Raw genomic sequence first — 19,658 nt, forward strand, 5'->3', positions numbered from 1 at the left:
GTAACTACTAGAAGCTGTGCATTCAATCTAGTGGGCCCCAGCCTGTGGAACTTTCTTTCAGCTGGGATGGGACATACAACCTTCTTGCTGAATCTCCAGTCCATGACTAAGACTTTCCTGTTCCAGCAGGTATTTTAAGGTAGCGTTCAGTTTTATGATCAATTTTTATAGACCTATTTTCTGTGGATATTTTTTTAATGTACACCACTTAGAAATTCAAATAATTAGGTGCTATGTGGATGTCTTAAACAAACAAACAAACAAACAACATAGGGAATAATTATGGCAATTTATATAGGTAGGGGTGCTTCCTGAAGCATCTCTGGAGCAAAGGCACTGAGCGAATACACCTGCTACTGCAAAGTAAGAAGCCAGCCACTGTTCTTGCTGAAGTAATGTCCTATGTTATGAACAAAGCTGTGTGCATTTCAGCTTTGTTATTTTAAAGTAAGTATTTCATGTCCTGATGGGAATGAAGCTTAAGAACATGTGGTCAGTAGCAGTACCTCAGGAGATTTGAGGGGAGGCTGAGCAAGACATCCAGTTGCAAGGGGATTGCATCATTTTGCATATTCTAGCCCTCCCACTATAACTAGCTGAAACAAAATACATTATGCACAGTAAATTAAAATGTATGTACAGCAGCATGACTCTCAGTCCTGGGTGGGATGGGAAGGCAATTAGCCATTTAAGCATCACACACCACCATTCACCTTGTTCTCCGCATGCTCCAACTCCCATTTCCACCAAGGAAGCTTTTTCTGGGCCTACCTGAAAGATTTGTCCTGAGTGGAGTTGACACCAGCGAACGATTGGCTCCTATTGATCCTGACCACCAGGCTGCGCCGCTGGGGCCGCACTGAGAGTGACATCGTTGAGCTCCACCTGGAGGGACGCCCTGCGGAGAGAACAGAAGAGCATGGCATCAAGGACAAAGTGGGGGAGCAAAAGGAACCATGTCAGGGAGCAATGTACAGGGAGAGGAGAGGGAGGAGGGAATCAAAGCTGCAGGAGGTGGAATGACTGTGGGAAAAGCACTTTTTAAATGTAACCAAAACAACCACTGAGTCATAAGTTTATAAAAAGCGACACCCCTAATTACAATGACACACAAAAACAATAGACTTAGCTGAGCTACAACATCTCAGAAAATGAAGAGAAGGATCAAAGTTATGATCAATAAGGGAGGCTCATAACCCAGCTGCCTTGCAAAGGGCTCCTGTGTAGCTCATTCCTCAACCTCCATTTGCTAAAACACAACCTGGAATATCACACACGCAAATCTGCCTATGACCGGCAATGGCCAAGGCCTGATATCTACTGCATTCCTTTAAACTGGAGCTGCTGGCAATCTCTTACTCTTCCACCAAGTATAGCAACACCAGGTTAATACAGTGGAGGGTGATGTACTGGGAGGTCAGTCCACTGTTTTTGAAAGCAGTAGGACCTTGCCTATACCACTTCTCCACTCACAACAGCTGCCGAGTCAATTGACACCCCCACACCCTCCCCCCCCCACCAAGTCAGGGCTGAAGAACCTGCAAGCCTCCAGATGTTGCTGGACAACTTGCATCATCACTGACCATGTTATCTGGGGTTGATGGGAGCTGGAGTCCAACAAGATGTGAAGGGCCACAGATTCCCCATCCCTGCCCCAAATGCTATCCCACTCGACGAATCTACCATGGGAATAAACAGACAAGACTGCCTTTCCTCTGTTCTAGATCCTTCAGACCAGGTCTTATTTTTGAGAGGAGGCATTGTCCCATATCAAACATTGAGTAGAGGGCAAAAGTCAAGGTGTTGCCCTATTGTCCAAGTGCTGGAAGCAACAGTCTCTCCAGAATTGGCTGTCTAAGTGTCCTTCCTTCACGATCACTCGCTTGCTGTTTACAGGAGAACTAATACAGTTGTACAAAAGGCCCATGCTTGATTTTTAAGGCAGAGGTGAGGAAACTCTGGCCTGTGGGCCAAATAGGGCCTCTTAGGCTTGTCAAGCCCCACAGTGGAATGCCCTATGCCCTTGAGTGCTTTTATCTGGCTGGAATGTGTACTTGAACTGTGATAATACCTCTGGCCAGCCTGGATTCTGGATGGAGATGTATTTCATGTGTTTGGGGCTGAATATGTAGAAACCTCTGGCTTTTTTTGTAGCTGAAATGCAACTTGCTGTACAAAGGTAAGAGTCACATCCTTTGTTCCACCAACTTTCCCCACCAGCACGTGGCCCCCAGAAGTTCACCCATGGTGGAATGTGGCCCTCAGGCTAAACAAAGTTCCTCACTTCCTGAGAGGAAACCCATCTCTTGTTGCAACTGTTCACCTTAGGGATTTTTAGTGGAGCTTTGTAAATCAATTACAAATGTCACCAGCCTACCTATTCACATATGTTAATCATTTGTGGTTTAGTGAAAGAGCCTGAAAGGCAAAAAAAGGGGGGGGCAGAGGAGGGAATACACAGAACTGCCCCACACTCCAGCTGGCTATTTTCTGTACACAATGGCCTTTAGAAATCCCCAATCAACCTTGTTTCCTGCACATTTATTTAAATATTTATAAACCACATTCTTAGCCAAAGGTGGCACCCCAAATTATGCCAAATTCCAGAGGGTGAGCCGTGTGTGCTGCAGAAAACACACAGTCTTGTTGCACCTTGAAGGACTGGCATATTTATATAAACCAAGATCTGCCAAGATCAGAGAGCCCACAATATCCAATTTCAGAGCTTGTTGAGGACAAGAGGCAATGGTCCCTTGTCTCCTGACCCTCAGGGAACTATTTCTAGTGTCTGGAATGAAACTAAACAGAATGCTTTGGAATGTCATTTGCTTAGGTAGGAGTGGCTCAGGTTTAAGACCATTAACTCAGATTTTCAAGAATTTACCAATAGGAGGGAGGGAAACCTGAGGATAGAGCTATGTATTTGGACCTGGAGAAGTTCAAATCTAAACCCAGGATTGGATCATATAGAACAACACCACCATTAGAGAGTAAAAACATACACATGTAGCAGGCACCCACATACACTTACTTCCTTTGGAAAAGAGCTGCAATATAATAAAAGGGGACTGGATTGCCATTGGATTGATATTCAGAGTTGCGCCCCTAGCCAGTCTAACCTGCAAATTTCCAATTCTTCTCCATCCACTGATTTTTAGTAGGTCGTTGTGCTGTTTTCTATAGACTAGAAATATAAATCTTCGTTGACTTCTGATTTCTTCTAGGGAGAATTATTAAAATGTTCTTGCTAGGAGCAAGAAACTATCATGGCCTGAGATGAGGGTACCAATTCACCTTGTCCAGTGATTCTTAGGCCACAGCCCTGATGGCTTTTAGGTTGAGCAACAAAAATGTTTATTTTCCACTTGGCTCTTGCCTTTATTGAGACTGAAGGTTTGGATTCATTCTTCCTATTTTTTAAATGTCATGTTTAACATTCAGTTTTAATTCTGTTATTGTTTAAACTGGTATTTTCTTTTCTTGCAAACAGCTAGGGTGCGTGTGTGTGCTAGGGCTGAAAACTGGTATAAAAGTGTTTTATATAAATAAAGTAAACATGTATCACAACACATTTCTCTGGGGACCAAACTGGGCCTGGTTCTCCTCAGACCCTTGCAATGTGACCATTTTTTGCTCTCAGTTCTCACGGCGCATTGTGCAGATCTATGGCAAGGGTGGGGAAAACTTTTCAGCCTGAGGACTACGTTCCCTTATAAGCAGCCTTACAGAAACCACATGTCAATGGTGGGCAGGGACAGAGGCAGAGGTGGTGGGCCAATGAATGTTAACTTTTACCTTTGTACAGTAAGCTAGTTTCCACACACACTGACGCACAGTTCTGTATCATCCGTCCAGGCAAGCAGGAGTCATCAGAGAGCAAGGATGCATTCCAGCAGACCTCAGGTTTCCCACCCCTGATCTGTGCCTTTGACACAGCTGCCCTCCAGCCCTGGCAGGCATCACCCTCCACATCACAAGGGAGGGACTACAGTAGCTCAGGTTAAGAACTTAATTCGTTCTGGAGGTCCGTTCTTAACCTGAAACTGTTCTTAACCTGAGGTACCACTTTAGCTAATAGGGCTTCCCACTGCCGCTGCACGATTTCTGTTCTCATCCTGAAGCAAAGTTCTTAACCCGAGGTACTATTTCTGGGTTAGTGGAGTCTGTAACCTGAAGCGTCTGTAACCCGAGGTACCACTGTACTTATACCCTACAGAAGCTTTCAAAACTGTGTGTCATGACACGTTAGTGTGTCAGCTGCAGTGTGTAGGTGTGTTGTGCGAACGCTCCCCGCGCTCTTCCCAGGGCTGCAAAGAGGTTAGTTGACCCTCTGGTTTGCTAGTAAAACTGAATTACTGTGTTGTGAAATGATGCGGGTCTAAAAAGTGTGTCACCAACATGAAAAGTTTGGAAAGCTCTGCCCTACAGAGTCTGCCAGGCAGTCTCTCAGTTCACACTGTCAAGCTCTTTTAGGCCCAAAGGATCTCAGAAGAACTCAGTGCCCTTCGGATGCTGCTGCTTGACCAAGCGATTGCCACCAACTTGAAGGCAGAGTCAAGGAGTCGTCAGGGCCTAAACACAAGCCTCTGGCTTTGGGATCTCCTTCTAAAGAGGCCAAGACTAGCACCAGCATTGTACTCTTTTCAGAGCCAGATTAATATATATATTTTAAACTGTTCAGTCTTTAAAAAAATTACAATATGGTTTTAGGTGGCTGAATACTTCTTTGGTTACAACCTCTGTTGTTTTATTATACTGCTCTGATTTTTATTGTTTACTTTTAATATTGTAGCGATATTTGCAGTTTTTATGTAATTTTTTCTGGAATCCATGTCTGGGTGATGCTGCAGTTTAGACATTCTAAATGAATGAATGAATGAATGAATGTCCTTTACACAGAAAGGGATGAATCAACCATTGAGGCCTGTCTCAACACAAGAGGAGCACATGTCAAGCTCTAGCCCAAGAAACATCTCCTTTCCCTTACATGGTTTGACAGGAGACAACTTGGACCTGTCAACACAGGCTGTAGTATGAGATAGTTTAGCTGACTGTACCAATTTAGAATCAAGATAGAGTATATTACACTCCCCAAATAAAAACCCACCCTTCAAAGAGAAGTGAGGAGGAACCTGCCACAGCAAGAAGAAAAGATTCTTGCCCTATCAGCAAGCTGTTATACAGGCAGTGACCATTTTGTGTGGGGGTTCCATTCCTAGCACCCATGCATGAATAAGCCTGCCCTGTTACTCCCTGTTCTGGGTCTAAAAGGACTCATGTGTTGGTGGTCACTTGGAGGATGTTTTCCACATAAAAATGTGGTCCACTCCCTGAACTCTGAAATGGTACAGTTCATGCTCTCATCTCAGTGCTCAACTACACATGTGGCAGAATGAGGCAAAACAGGCCTCAGAGCCAACCTACCACCCCACAGTGCAAACCAGGAAAAACTCAGGAAAGCCTTTTTTAAAAAGTACAGTATCACATTTCTATCCCAACCATCACACAAGGTTGAATATATGTTATGTGTCCCCATCTTCTCATTTTGTGCTCACAACAGACTGGTGAGGTGAGTACGCAGAGATTTTGACTCAATCAGCCAGTGAGCTTCATGGATGATTTCAGCCCAGGTCTACCCCGGTCCAACAGTGTACACAATACAATCGCAGTCCTTCAAACCTGCATCTCAGACAGGTCCTTAACAACCTCTCTCTTGAGGACAAAATGTGAAGGCATCACAGCTGCTCATGATTTCCTCAGAGCACCCTTTCCAGCATAGGTGGGAACATTAAGAGTTGAAGCCTACACTAAAAGTCTGAGACATGACATGGCGGGAGGAGGAAGAGGTCAAACCTTCTCTGGGGGAAGGTAATGAGTGTGCTGTTTCCCCGAACTGGATAGCTGTCAGAGAAAGCATTCCCACCACCTCTAAAGACAGATCCTCTCACTCTATGCAGAGAACTCAGACCCAAAGAAGTTGAAGTTCAGTTTGTGAGAAGGAAGCAGCCAACCATCTCCAACTGCTCCACTTAAACATTATTCCTCAAGCTGCAGTGTCTTCAGCCCCTTCCAGGACTGCCTCCTGCGTAGGACTAGCACTTGCCAACATGCAGACAGCACTGAACAGATGGGCAAGGATAAAGTGCCATGCAATCACAATGCTCAAAGACCAGAGCGGGTGGTTCTTTTCGTAATTGGTTTATTTGGTGCTCTGGACTCTCAATAACTGCTTGCTCTCTTCTAGCACTCTGGAAATCCAAGCATACATACACCACACACGTACACTTACTTCTGTACTAAGAGAAGGTGAATTTTATGCAAATGAATCATGTCTGACTTATTTTTAAAAAATATATTTTGCATTGTTTAATCTGGCTTTGCTAGCAGGGAGAAGAGCAGCTATGTAGGATACTGAAAAGTTCACACACTTGTGAACATATTGACAAATGCAAGAGCTAGGCTTTCTATTTAAAAGGAAAATCAGAGCTTCATAAAAATCTGGATTCTGAAGCCAACACTGATGCTGTGCTTTTAATATACTCCCTCAGAATCACAACATATATATAAATCCAGGGCTTTTTTCAGCTGGAACTCAGTTTCGACACCTCTCAGGTAGGCACCATTTCCATTATAAGAGAACAAGGGAGGCGTTCATGGTGAGTTCTGGCACTTCTTTTTCAAGAAAGATAGCACTTTATTAAACCATGTGAGGGTTTGCACATGGTATTTCTATTCTCAGTTGAGAATATAACTGTGTGAAGATGGGAATTGATTTGACTACACAAAAACAAAGAGATCACCATATTATATTTGTAGGCTACCTTCAACCAAGAAAAGAACCCAACAAAATAAAGAATACCGCTACTAAAAGGGACTAAAATACATCTGATATTATTTCAGAGACTTAAAATATTGCATGGAATAATATCCAGCCCCAAAAACTACTGTTGTTGGGAATTATTCATTTGATCTTGCTAGTTATGCAGAGGTCACAAAATTCAGCTTCTCTCAGTTCTGAATTTAATGCTGGTTGATGTTAGTTTTACAGTATGATATACAGTTATCAACACCAGTGTGTAATGTGTCAATCGTATTATCTAATTAAGAGGGTAACTCTTTTATGTGACTTTTTTGTTTTTCTTTGCTCCTCTTTTGAGAACGCTTTCACCTTTTTTGCATCTTGATTGGCTAATTAGGGGAAGGGGAAAGAAGGTGGCTGAGCAGTGACAAAGAAGGGGAAACATATAGGGAGTTCATTCATACACTAGCAGAACTGGCATCATTATTTGGCCCTTGGTGGGACTACAGCAGAAACAGAACAAGGAGCCTGCCCTGCGTGGGACAAATCACAAAACACTTTCCAGAGTTGGAACAAGGCACAGTTACAAACACCATTAACAACGGACAAATGTTATTAATTCAGCCACACACACACTTCCAGGAGAATGCTACTTTGGAGCTGGAAAGTCGCAGTAAACAGTCATGGAGGAATGAATACAAAACCCCCAGTTCTTTATGGCAGGAGAGGAGCCCTATGGAACTCAGAAGCTTGTGAGTCTACTAACATAACTGACCCACCCAGAAGATGGAATTTAAGAACCATTTTGCATTACATCTATCTGCGTTCTTTATGAACGCTGATCAGTGGGAGGAAGAGGAAATAAGACAGCAATGGTACAAACTAACTGCAAGGTCACCTTACTCATGGTCCATAGCTTTGTCACCCAGCTAACAGCTTATCTGCCAGTGATAACAGGCAAGGTTCTTCTCACTTACCCCAAAAGCTACACAGACCTGAACAATAGCCAATCCAAGACAGTCAGCATCAGCAACCAGCCAATAGGAGCCAGAGCCTTTCCCCTACCAAAGATCTCCGTCACAACATCCAAATCCTCCATGGTTGATCCTTTGTCACAAACATTTTGGAGTAGCATTCCAGGAGCTAGGAGTGAGGCTGCTCACATTGGGCTCCCTCCCACCTGCACAGCTCAAGACCCAAGCAGTATGAGATTCAGGAGCTAGCCCTATGATTGCTATTCCAACGGTCCCGTTTCTAGGACAACAGTGGCCCAATTAAACTCATTACGAAGGAGCTGTAATCCAAGTAGGACCTTAGCGGATTACCCTCTCTGTTGGAGCCATTTAATCAGATCACCAAGGGAGCCCTGCCCTGCCACCCCCACTGAACTCAGAGGGTCTTTATGGACTGCAAGCAAGGATGATGAGGCAACAGGTGCTCCTGCCAGGTCAGCACGATTTAGCCAGTTGGCCCACTACAGAACTAGGAGGGTGCCCTCCTCTGGTCAATGTAAGGGTACTATTGCCAAGAGCAAAGCAGGTGACAAAACCATGCAGAGCCTTTGTGGAGAAGCATAGGCGCTGAGCCCTTTTAGGTGCCAGGCAGAGAAGAAATGCCAGTCCCAGGAACTTACCTGTTCTACAAGGTTAACATGAGGTGCTGGAAATACTGCCGAAACCCTTGGGGCCACAGGAGATGGAAGCTGAAAGACAGCCAGCTCACCCTGAAGGGGTTGAAGTCTAGGTGTGCACCCGCTTTACCCAACTCTTCGAAGCTTAGGAAAGTATTTGGAATCCGGAGCGGACACATCGTACAGCAAGCAGGATGTTTCCCAGTGCTTTCCCCGAGGGGCTGGGCTCCACTCTTGCATTCCTAACATTTCAAAGATAATCAGCAACTGGTACTGCCGACAGCAGAGGCGGGGAGTCTAGGAGGTGCCTCTGGCAGGCGGGCTAAGAACAGGTGAGCAAATCTCCACAGGAATAGGGCTTGCAACAGAGACCTGCAGCAGGAAGGAATGAAGCTGGTACTTTGGGCCACTATGATCAGAGTTTCCTACTTCTGTGTTCAAAACAGGAAATGGACAGAAAAGCAAAAGAAAACACATACCTTTTATCATGCCCCAAAGGTCTGACCCAAACATAAAATGCATTTATAAGATCTTGGGAGTTTTGCTAGACGCAGACCTCATGCTTGTGTCCTTCCTATTTTACAAGAGATTAACATTTTCATCCTGTTCATCAGCATGCTTTTTACATCAGATGTCACCCACGATTAGATGGTGGAAGAGTGGAACAACCCTTTAAGAGGCAGGCTGGTTGGCACCGCCATCACCAGCATCATTCTCTAAAGCTTGGACAAAGGAGGCCAGTGGAGGCAGCAGGGTCGGCCCTACCATGAGGCCACCTGTGGCGGCAGATGCTGAGGGGTGGGGAGGTGTTGAAGGACACTGCCTGCCCTGGGCCTCTAAACTAGCCTTCTACCCTCAGATGTGGTGGGATGAGGACACTGCTCTGTTACCAGTGTTGAAGTAAGATTCAACTGGCTGTCTAGCTGACTTCTGTACATGGACCTGGGAAGGGGCACCATCTTGTCCTTTACCTCAGGCAACAAAATAGGTTGGGCTGGCCCTGAGCAGCAGCAACAGCCTAATGGAGAGAAAGTCAGCTTGTGTGTTTAACACCGAGACGGTGAGGACAGGAAACCTGTTGGAATTCCATTGATATCTCCTCACTCGTGGTGCTAGCTTGCCGAACCATCCTGTTTTTTAGTTGCAACTGATGGAGAAACTAACAAGGACTCCCTGCCAGCAGGACAGAGGACTTGGTTGCATCCAACGAAGTTATATTCAAAGCAGACCCATTGAAATTAATGGTCCTAAATTAGTCACATGCACTAATTCCAGTGCGTCTACTCAAAGTGGAATTCATATTGGATACAACCCTAATGTCTGCTCAGTCTAGAAAACATGTTCCTTAAGGGGTGCAAACAAAACCTTGGGAGTGACAAATAGCATCTTTCTTAATGAAGGCAGTAAAACAAACAAGGTATGTTTACCAACACTTGGCTTGCTTTGATTCGTCTGTATTGCATGAGCTACCTGAACATTTTAGTGGAGGCAGGATAGAAATATTTTAAATAATAAAAAAAAGAATTCCTGAGTATTAGATATGAATGCATAGACACACGTACTCACTCTACCGAAAATGGTTTTTAACTAAAAAATAGAGGTGGACTTGTGATTTACAGGGTCACATGCCAAGGAAACAGATTTCTAGCAGAGCAACCAAATTTGTAAAAACAGTAGTCAAAGGGGGCAGGGGAAACAACAGAAATTGTGGCTTCCCTAAATTCCCTTATTAGTCTTAGCTGGCTACGGTTTAACAACCCCTATAAGGAAACAAAAAGCAAAGCCCCTTCCCCAAAGCATTCTAGGGATAAAGGTGCTAACATGAGAGTATAGAAAAAGTGACCCTCCCCTTCAGACTGAAGTGGTACAGTCCATTCTCCCATTTCAGGACTGTACCATCCCATTCCACTATGTGCATAGATTTAACACAGGTCCACAAAGTGATTGTATTTTGTACAAGCCCTCAGATAGCCAACAGAAGTCACCCCAACAAACAGGCAGTGTGTTTGTATAATAAGAAAAGGAGGAACAGATTAGATGAGATTTATTATATTTATCCTGCTTTACAGTCCAAAGACACACAAAACAGCCTGTTCCAAATTCAGCTGCCGGCTCTCCAGACTCTAGGATAGAGCAAGCTGCTCTAGCAGCTCACAAAACATGGCAACGTTTTTGCTAAGTCAAGAAATGAGTCACAAACCCTCAACTTAATCCAAGTGCATTGTGACTCACTCAGAATTTTAATTTTTTGTCTGTCTGAGCAAAGGTTTCTATGACAGAATGATTGACTCTAAGCAAATAGATGAGAAATGGCACTACAAAAGCTCTGAGCCATATTTCCACCCACGCCCAGGGCTTCCCTTTCCAAGCTCTTGGAGCCTTACATGCATGCAGTAAAATAAGACAGCACCCAGAAAAAGACTTGAGCAGACACACTCCACCCTCCATTGGCCCCAAGAGGGAGAAATGGGAAGCTGAAAATAATTGAGGGTTTAGGTGAAGTAAACATGCACTTGCAGTGAATGGTCACATTTCCTTTAATGCAGAACCAGGGACACAGGGGTCCTCCAAGTGCCGGACTACAACTCCAAGAATCCCTAACCACTGACCACGTTGCTGGGGCTGAAGGGAGTCGCAGTCCAGCATGACATTCCTACTGTCTTCATTGTCATGAACTCCAGCTTCCCCCCACCACTATTCATTTGCAGTCTCTGACTGAAACTGAAACAAAAGAAATCCACATTCTGGGAAGTGCACATGGAGATTTTGTGCACATCTGCACTGACTGTGGATGGCTGTCACAAAAGTTTGGTTTCCTGTTTCTAGAAGCATTTTGGAGTGATGGCATCACTGATAAAAGCAAACCACAGAAATGGGGAAAGACCCTGGAAGGAAAAGGCAATTCTCTGTTTAGCAGAGGGTAGCTATAATTTTAAGGAACATGTGTGAGGTATCTTCATGTCAAGCAAAGTCAAGATGCGTACGGGTTAATGAAAGGGCATGCACAAAAAGGGCGACTGGGAAAAGGAAGAGCAACAACAATTGGAGGAAGTGGTTGCTTACCCGTCAAGCATCTCAAAGGAGGGTGTGCAAAGCTAAGAGGCTTGGGAAGGGCTCTTCCTGCCACACCAAACAAGAACCTGTGATAACTGAAGCTGTTCTCTGCAGAGTTCACTTCTCCATACACTGCAGGGTTCTTGTGTCTGTTCTATTTGGAGATGGAAGAAGTGACCTCTAATCCCTATTCAGCTATGAGTTCACTGATAGACACATTAAGGAAGCCATTAGCTCAGAGGTTTTCAACCTTTTTGAGTCCATGGCTCCCTTGAGCAACTACATTCTTTCTGTGGCACCCCTGTGGGGCTCAGGAGCCCAGTTATGTCACCCCTTGCCTCCAGAGCTGGCAGCCTCTCACTCTTTTTTGAACACCCTCCCTTGTGGAGTGTTCCCTCAGACTCCTCTCCTTGCAAGTTCTCTGGGCAGCTGCCACCCCTGGTCTCTGAGCTGACACCCCCCCCCCCCGCTCCAAAGAGAGCTGCCTCCTCACACTGCCCCACAGGGGCCTGGGACTTGTCCCAACAGCAAGGGCTGGTATATTGACTAGCTGGGCTCCCTCCCTCACTTGCTTGCTTACTCCAAGGCTGCCTCAGCTCCTGGCAAGCAGCACTCTCTGACCAGTCCTAGAGGCACCATTCTCCTGGGGAGCTTGTAGTCAGGGCTTCTGCAATAAACAGCTGTGCAAGCCTTTGGGAAGCAGAGATGTAAGAGGGCACCAGAGGAAGGAGGGAAGGAAAGAGGGACAGAGGCCAGTGATGCTTGCAGCACCCCTGACCATCATTCAAGGCACCCTAGGGTGCCACGGCACAGTGGTTAAGAACTACTGCATTAGCTCTTTGCTTCAAGTTTTTTCCAACCATACAATGGGAATACTAATGAGCAGCCTCTTTGGGATTCCAATCATGACATACATACAGACTGTGAAGAACTGCACAAAGAAGTTAGTAAGAACCATCAACACCAGCCCATCATTTCTCCAGTGGAAAAAATCCCAATACAATTGTGCAGTGTGTTCTGATCAATTTCTAGGATAATGAACTTTATTACCCTTCTTCTGAACATGTACATTTTTCTAGTTGTTTTAAATCTCCACAGTACTTCACATACATTTTCTCAGCCATTCTTGCAAGTTTGTAAGGTGAGCAAACTAATAGTTGTCATGAAATAAGATGGGGAACTGCAGCTTCCATGGGGAAAAGAGTGCAGGAGCTTGAGGCATCACCCCACCATGATTTAGCCGTGGCTTCTGAACCAAGCCAGTAAGCTGCCTTAGGCCATATTGTGACTTCACAGCTAAAAGTCAGATATGTGAAATCAGATACTTCCCAGATCACACAGGGTTAAGCTATACACTAGATTCAATACGAAGCGTTTTTCTTACACAGAGGTAAGTGTGCAGGCCAGACATGGTTTGCAACAACAGCTCATGGAGGAGCGAAGCTTAATCCTTCCCTCCCCATCCATTCGCAGCTGTTATAAATAGCTTGTAAAAATTGAGTACCCACTGGCACCAACTGGGTTTTATTCTGTCACTGGGTGTGTGTGAATTTCCTCCTGGTGCCCCTGCCATCTGAAATGAGGCAGGAAGAAACCAGGGAATGGGCCTTCTCAGTTAGAACACTCCATTTATGCTATGCTCTCCCTTGGGAGGCTTGCAAAACACCCATTTCAATCTCCTTTCAGTGCCATGTGAAGACCTTTAAAAACAACAATCCAAGCCTTTCAGACAAGTTTCCCCTCCTGGAAATTTATGCTGCAACGACGGCTGTTTTTCTTTTTATGCAGTGTTAATTTTTATAACTTGATTTCACTGTGCTTTGTTGTAATTTTATTGTTATTTGGTTGGGTGCCCTGAGAATATATTATTGAAATGTGGGATATAAATGCAATAACTAAGTACAGCATGTCAAGCTTCTATTCCTGTCTGTATCAATTAAACGCTTCTAGTCCTTATACCAAGGGTTTCACCTTTACTAATCAAAGCAGTTGGAAAACTTTGGTCTCCTTCACATACTCCTTCTGAGATTTTAGGAGCCATTGCCCACAACTTTCAAACCTGTATTTGTAGCTCACTGTTTAAAACAAAAGCTTGGATCCTATGAGACTGAACTTTGCAGTTGTCCTGCCTTGGATACAGGTTGCCCTCTCCCTGAAGTATGAATTGCATATGGCCTCTACCGCACAGGTCTTCACACCGTCCTTTAAAACTCACCTGTTTCCAGTTGCTCTTTCTTAAGAGTATCAGCGCTGCTCATTTCTTTAGATTCCTAAGTGGCTCTAAACTGTTTTCATGAAAAGAAATTGCAGAATGGTTCTTCTATTCTATTGCCTTTTAGACTGCGGTCTTACAATTGTTTTAAGACTGCCTAATGTTCTCAGCGTATCTGACATTTTGTTTGCCTAAGCCAGCTCATGAAGGTTAATTCCCTACAAAGTGGCTGAGGAATACATATATAAAAGCAAACACGCACAGCAGCTATGCTATCTATCCCTTACGTTCTGCGCAACATCATGCATGCTGATTAGTACCATTTAAAAATAAAAATTTAAAATTAAAACTGCAACATGCAGTAAGAGTTGTAAATTCAGGAGACTTCCGGGTTGGCGCCTCCGTCAATGGCAGAATTCCTCTGATCGGGAGGAATTCACTCCGTGGAAATTAGGGTCTGGCCGCCACGGCGAAGGCGGAGACCCACTAAAATCACAGGCGGGAGAAGCCTGTGAACGTGGGATTCGGCTGGCACCTTTTGCGCCTCCCCTACTCGCAGGGAGACCCGGTTTCGGGGATCCGGAGCAATGTGGGGTGAGCTGCGCGGTGCTTCGAATTGATTGCTTTTTTCATGGAGTGAAGCCGCATTGCTGTTGCCGGAGAGCGCTGACTTTTTCCTGTGGACAATTTGATTCTAAACAACTACCCGTGAGTAGAACGGAAAATTGGCACCGAAACGGGGAGGCTCTAAACAGGAAGCCTGCTTTCCCCTTTTGTAAATAGACTGAAGCAAAGATCTTGTAAGCTAAAGTCTTGGAAAGTCCTCAGTAAAGGATTAAACTTCCATCGGCTAAAATCTTTAAACCCCCCTTGGAAGCAGGAGAAGAGGGGGGAAATTTTGGATCGCGTAAGCCTGCAGGAGAGAGGGAAGGAAGTCAAATTACCACCGCTCTGAACCTGGAAACGGGCTGCTAGCAAGACCGACGTTTTGGGAAAGTTCATTGTTGTTGACAGCTAGTTAAATAAGAGAAATACATTGTTTCCATTGTCTCCTTCTGCGTTTAAAAAGGAGTAAAAGTAACTGAAAATTGAAACTAATTTTATTGCTTGAACTGTGCCTAAAAGGATTGATACAAATAGAAATTGTTTCCCTCTAGAGGGAGCCTTTGAAGCTGTTACAGGAGTTGATCTGGGGGGATTCCCAGCTGCAAGATAAAAAATTGTGAGAACCAGGGATTGACCTTGGATTGTTTAAGAATGTCGACAGAAGAAGCCTTAGTGACTGCATTTTGTAAGATAAGTGATTCATTGGAACAGCTCCACAAGAAGATGGACGTGATGACTATTAAAATTGACGATTTGGGTCAAAAAGTGACTAATTTCGGACAAAAAGTGAATATCTATACAGAAACTATTCAGGAATCGACACAGGAATCTATTTTGATATGGCAAACTGTGGAGAACGCGAGGGAGAAAGTTGTTGTTGTTGAACCTAAAGTAATACAAGTGGAGAGGGAGAGAGCCCCAGTCTTACAGAGGCAATTTGATGACTATAAGTTGTTGCCTTCTATGACTGAATTCAGAGAAAGTCAGATTTTGAGGATTGGAGCCCTGCTTGGACTGGAGAAGGAAAGTTGGATAGATCCCCTCATGCAGGGATTTACTGACCTTTGGGACCTGGACCTGGGGTCAGGAGGAGATTGGAGTTGTGGGGATCTTCAGATTTGGAGGAATTTTGAAACACGTCCTGAAATATCTTTTGGATTTTGGTTTTAACTACGGAGATTTGGCTGACCTGTCAAGAAGGAATAAAAACATTGCTAGGTTGGAGCTTCCCCGGGATCTACTCTTCAGCATTAAAGGAAGGAAATTAAGAACAAGATCAGCAGAAGACAAAGTAAAGTGCATGTATAAATATGAAGAAGACACGCAGAAGGGACTTGGAAAAGAGTTAAGAGCCTCGGACAGAAGATCACCAGGTTGATGGACTATATGGAATTGACGGAAATGACTGGCAGAATCCGAGACCAGGGAGAAGAGACGGTGGAAGAAGATTGGAAAAAGTTTAAAGTTTATTTATAGAAATACTGTAAAATTAATGAGTGTTAGAAAAATGTTGGAATGAAATTATATGGCTTTAGTAGAAATGTTATAAGGAGTTAAGCATAAATAAGTATTATAGTATTAATGGAAAATAAGGCTAAAATAAGTTAAGATAATTATAAGACAGAAAATAGAGAAAGATGGAAAGGAATTGCTGAAACAATTAATAGAATTGGAATACAAAAAGGGAGGTGAGAGGAGGTCGAGGAAACAAGGGAATGAAGGATAAGACATTGAAATGGTATGATGTACCGTATGTTTTAAAACTGTTTTTGTTCTGTTTTGTTTAGTTTAATGTGTTGTGTATATTGTAATGCATTGTTCTTTCTTTCTTTCTTTCTTTCTTTCTTTCTTTCTTTCTTTCTTTCTTTCTATCTTTCTTTCTTTCTTTTTCTTCTTTTGTAAGGTTTAAAAGTAATAAATATTATTTTTTTAAAAAAGAGTTGTAAATTCAGGATAGACAGAAGACTGCATTTCCTTGTGCGATCTATAATAAATCCAGTTGAAATCCAGTTGTGGTGATGGCTACTGGTTCAGAGGGCTTTAGAAGGGCATTAGACAAAACCATGGAGGAGAAGGAGGAGGTCTTCAATGCCAGAGTTTGCTGTGGTTGCAACCGTGGGGGAGGGCCATTGATGGAGGACTTCCCAGAGGCATCTGGTTGGCCACCGTGGGAAAGAGGAGAGTGGATTAGAGGGATCTAGATATAAACCAGAAGGCTCTTCTTATGTTCTTACGCCCACCTGACTTCACACAGGCACTGGCGAGGCAGGAATGAACCACATCCCCACAGCAGGGGAGCTGGCTGGGGCTCCCTTGCAGGCAAGACTGGCACCAGCCCTCCCTGCCAAAGAGTCAGTCAGTCAGCAGTTCAAAAGTGCCCCTGCCGAGGCCTCCCCAGCTGCACGGCATCCGCCTGCGTTTATTTCTGGGTTCTCATTATCAGTAAGTAGCAATTTAAAATGGAAAAAACTGTGGGAGTGTGGCGGGGCGGAAACCTTAAAGCGATCAACTCCTAAGACACAAGGAAGAGAGCAGCGCAGCAAGGCAGACGTGCTGCCATGCGGGGAAGATTGCGAGGGAGGCTTCCCTCCTGCCCATAGCGAGAAGCACAGCGTTTGCCACTGCCAAACATCTGGCGCAGGAAGCGCAAGAGATGAAACCGAAGCACTGCTTGAGCTCAGCTAGTGTGGGGGTTGTGGTCAGAAAGCAAACCAAAAGAAGGGCAGAGCAAGGGCCATGTGCACACTTACAAAAGGAAGGAAAAAAATAGTCAAAACTCTGTGACAAGAAAAAATGATTTCTGGGACCGCTACAGATCAGCAAATGTTTACTATCCAGCATCATTTTCTCCACTAGGGATGAGGGGGGCCAGGTAGCATTTTTACAAGAGTCTCTTAGCATGAATTTGATAGCTGGTATTTTAATTTGTGTATTTTATTGGCTGTATTATATGTTGTGTGTTTGTAATCCACTTTGGGCCTGGTAACAATGAAGGGTAGGATAAAAAATTCTTAAAATAAGAACCCGCCCCCTCAAACCTGGATGCCACACTCTGATTGCCCCCAACTTCGGAAGAGAGGGCAATAGCAGGGGCTAGGGACTCCCTTTGCAATAGTATCTTGGCTGGAGAGTTCATCTCCTCAGAAGGATTAGTCAGGGACAAATGCTACTAACATTTAGGCACTGTGTTAATTTTCATTACTGTTCTCTTCCCCACTCAACATACAGTGGTGTAGTAAACCATGTTTGGAGGGCTGTGTTTTGAAGACAGGAAAATGCTTGGACAATGAAATGTAAGGAGTGAGGAATGAAAAGAGCATAAAATGACCAGTTACTGGAGGTGGAATTTTGTCATTTGACAGTCTCTGCAAAGTAGATTGCTCAGTCGGCAGAGCATGAGACTCTTAATCTCAGGGTCATGTGTCTGAGCCCCATATTCGGCAAAAGATGGCTGCATTGCAGGGGGTTGGACTAAATGACCCTTGTAGTCTCTTCTAACTCTACAATTCTATGAAAAAGGGAATGGGCCAGCGGGGATTAGCTGGGTGGGATTGGGTTTAGGAGAAGGCTGGGGATCTGTGACCCTTCGGATATTGTTGGATCTCAACTCCCATCAGCCCCAGCCAGCATGGCCAGAGGTCAGGAATAATGGGAGTTGCTGCATTTCAGCAACATCAGGAGAGCAACAAGTTCTTCACCCCTAGTTTAGGAAGCTTCTAGTTACAACTGCATGTGCAGTAAACCAAAGACTCAGATCAATTGTTTTCCTTGTTCCTCAAATAAATGTTGTTATGCCTGAGTAATTGTCAGTGAAACCCACACTTAAAGAGTTTGAAAACCTACTGCCGATACCTACACCTACACAGTGCTGTTAGCACAGAAAGTGCGGCACAGCTATTTGAAACATTAATTGTGGTGTGTCGGTGTTATTAACACTTGCTCCATGGTCATTTCAACGTTCAATTTTATTACTAATATTATTTTTAAATGTTTTGTTTAAGCTGTCCTGGAGACCTTCCAGTCAAAAGGCAAGATAAAAATGCTGTAAATAAATGAATGAATTTAAGGCACTGAAGCCCCTATTCTCTGTTACCACTAAATGAAAGCTATGTTGTTTAAAACAAGACATTTATAGCATTAACATTATCTCCAGAAATAATGAAGGTCATCCAGTAAGACTTGTGGTTGAATAAGGACTCAAACTTATTCTTCCTTAGTCTAAGTTAAACACCATTACTCCAACTCTTTCCTCTCTGACCCTATCACTACTACCATCACCATGCCTGTATCCAGTCATACCTCTTCCAACCAATCACTGCCTATTTGTGAACACCTCTGGCAGCCTCCCAACTATCCTGCCTAGTACTTAAACAAAACCAGGAATGAGGCCTGGCGAGTATCACCAGCACTCCCACAATACTTCAGATCATGTCAACCTATATATTAGGGATAACTGAGCAAAGGAAGAGGAAGAGAACGTGGCTCACATGTGAGCACCAGGAACATCTTATCTGCTTACAAAACAAAAGAACAAACAAACAAAACAGGAGCTTGAAAGCCGGATTTCACTGCCACTGTCTCTACTATGTGGCCCCAGGCCTACTGACTCACTCCCTAGCAAATACTGGGGTGCAGGATGTGCAGCTTACAAGACACTAGAATCTCCATCCCAAGATTCAGCCAAGAATGAGCAGCTTTGTGCCCTAAATCCAAAAAAGCAGAAATGAGGCATCACTGAAATGCCTCCAGAGCTCTAACTCTATTCCCCTCTAGTTTACTGATTTATAACTTTTAAACAAAAACTTTTTTTTCCCCAACCACAGTAACAAAATTCAAACAGTACCAAAATACTACAGTCCTACAATTAAACAACAGGCCATTCAACAAGAGACAGAGTTAGTAACTCATATGCCACAGAAAACAAGCTTTTGACCTGGCACTCACTTAGCCCGGTGCACTGAAGAGAGAAAGTCACTACTGGCTCACCTGGGTGGTCCCTATCTCCTCTCCAAGCTTTTCCTTCCTTGTTATCCACTGGGATTTACGTAGTTAAGAATGAGCCATGCAGGCAAACATCCCACCTACTGCCTTGTCTCAGGTTCAAAGTTTGTCTAGTATTTAAGTAGTGCTTTAAAAGTTTTCTAAGGTCTTCACATGCATTACTGGAGCAATCCTTAAAAAAATAATCTTATCCAGCTGCCTAGTCAGTTTTATCATATTGCACATTTGAGGGTTGCTGAAAAGCTGTAATTTGCCTGAGGCCATGTCCAGACTTCATGGCAGAGGTGATATTTAAACCAAAGACATTCCTGGCTTACAGTTCAACATTTTCCAGCCTGAAACCCCCTTCCCTAGAT

At 44.0% G+C, this 19,658-nt stretch overlaps 1 protein-coding gene across 7 annotated transcripts in view; it reads right to left on the reverse strand.

Moving 5' to 3' along the window:
* The window catches only part of RIPOR1 (RHO family interacting cell polarization regulator 1), a 98,992-nt gene that overhangs the window by 25,424 nt on the left and 53,910 nt on the right, over window positions 1-19,658 (reverse strand). For 6 of the 7 annotated variants that reach the window (XM_079987874.1, XM_079987873.1, XM_079987869.1 and 3 more), the window contains exon 2: window positions 772-898. In XM_079987874.1, coding sequence (XP_079844000.1) covers window positions 772-872 — 101 coding nt within the window. In that variant the 5' untranslated portion in view covers window positions 873-898. Of the gene's footprint in view, window positions 1-771; window positions 899-8,432; window positions 8,644-19,658 lie in introns of those variants that run through there. The other variant, XM_079987875.1, reaches the window with a different exon arrangement.

The sequence above is a fragment of the Podarcis cretensis genome (genome assembly GCF_951804945.1).
Source record: "Podarcis cretensis genome assembly, chromosome: 8".
Lineage (NCBI taxonomy): Eukaryota > Metazoa > Chordata > Lepidosauria > Squamata > Lacertidae > Podarcis > Podarcis cretensis.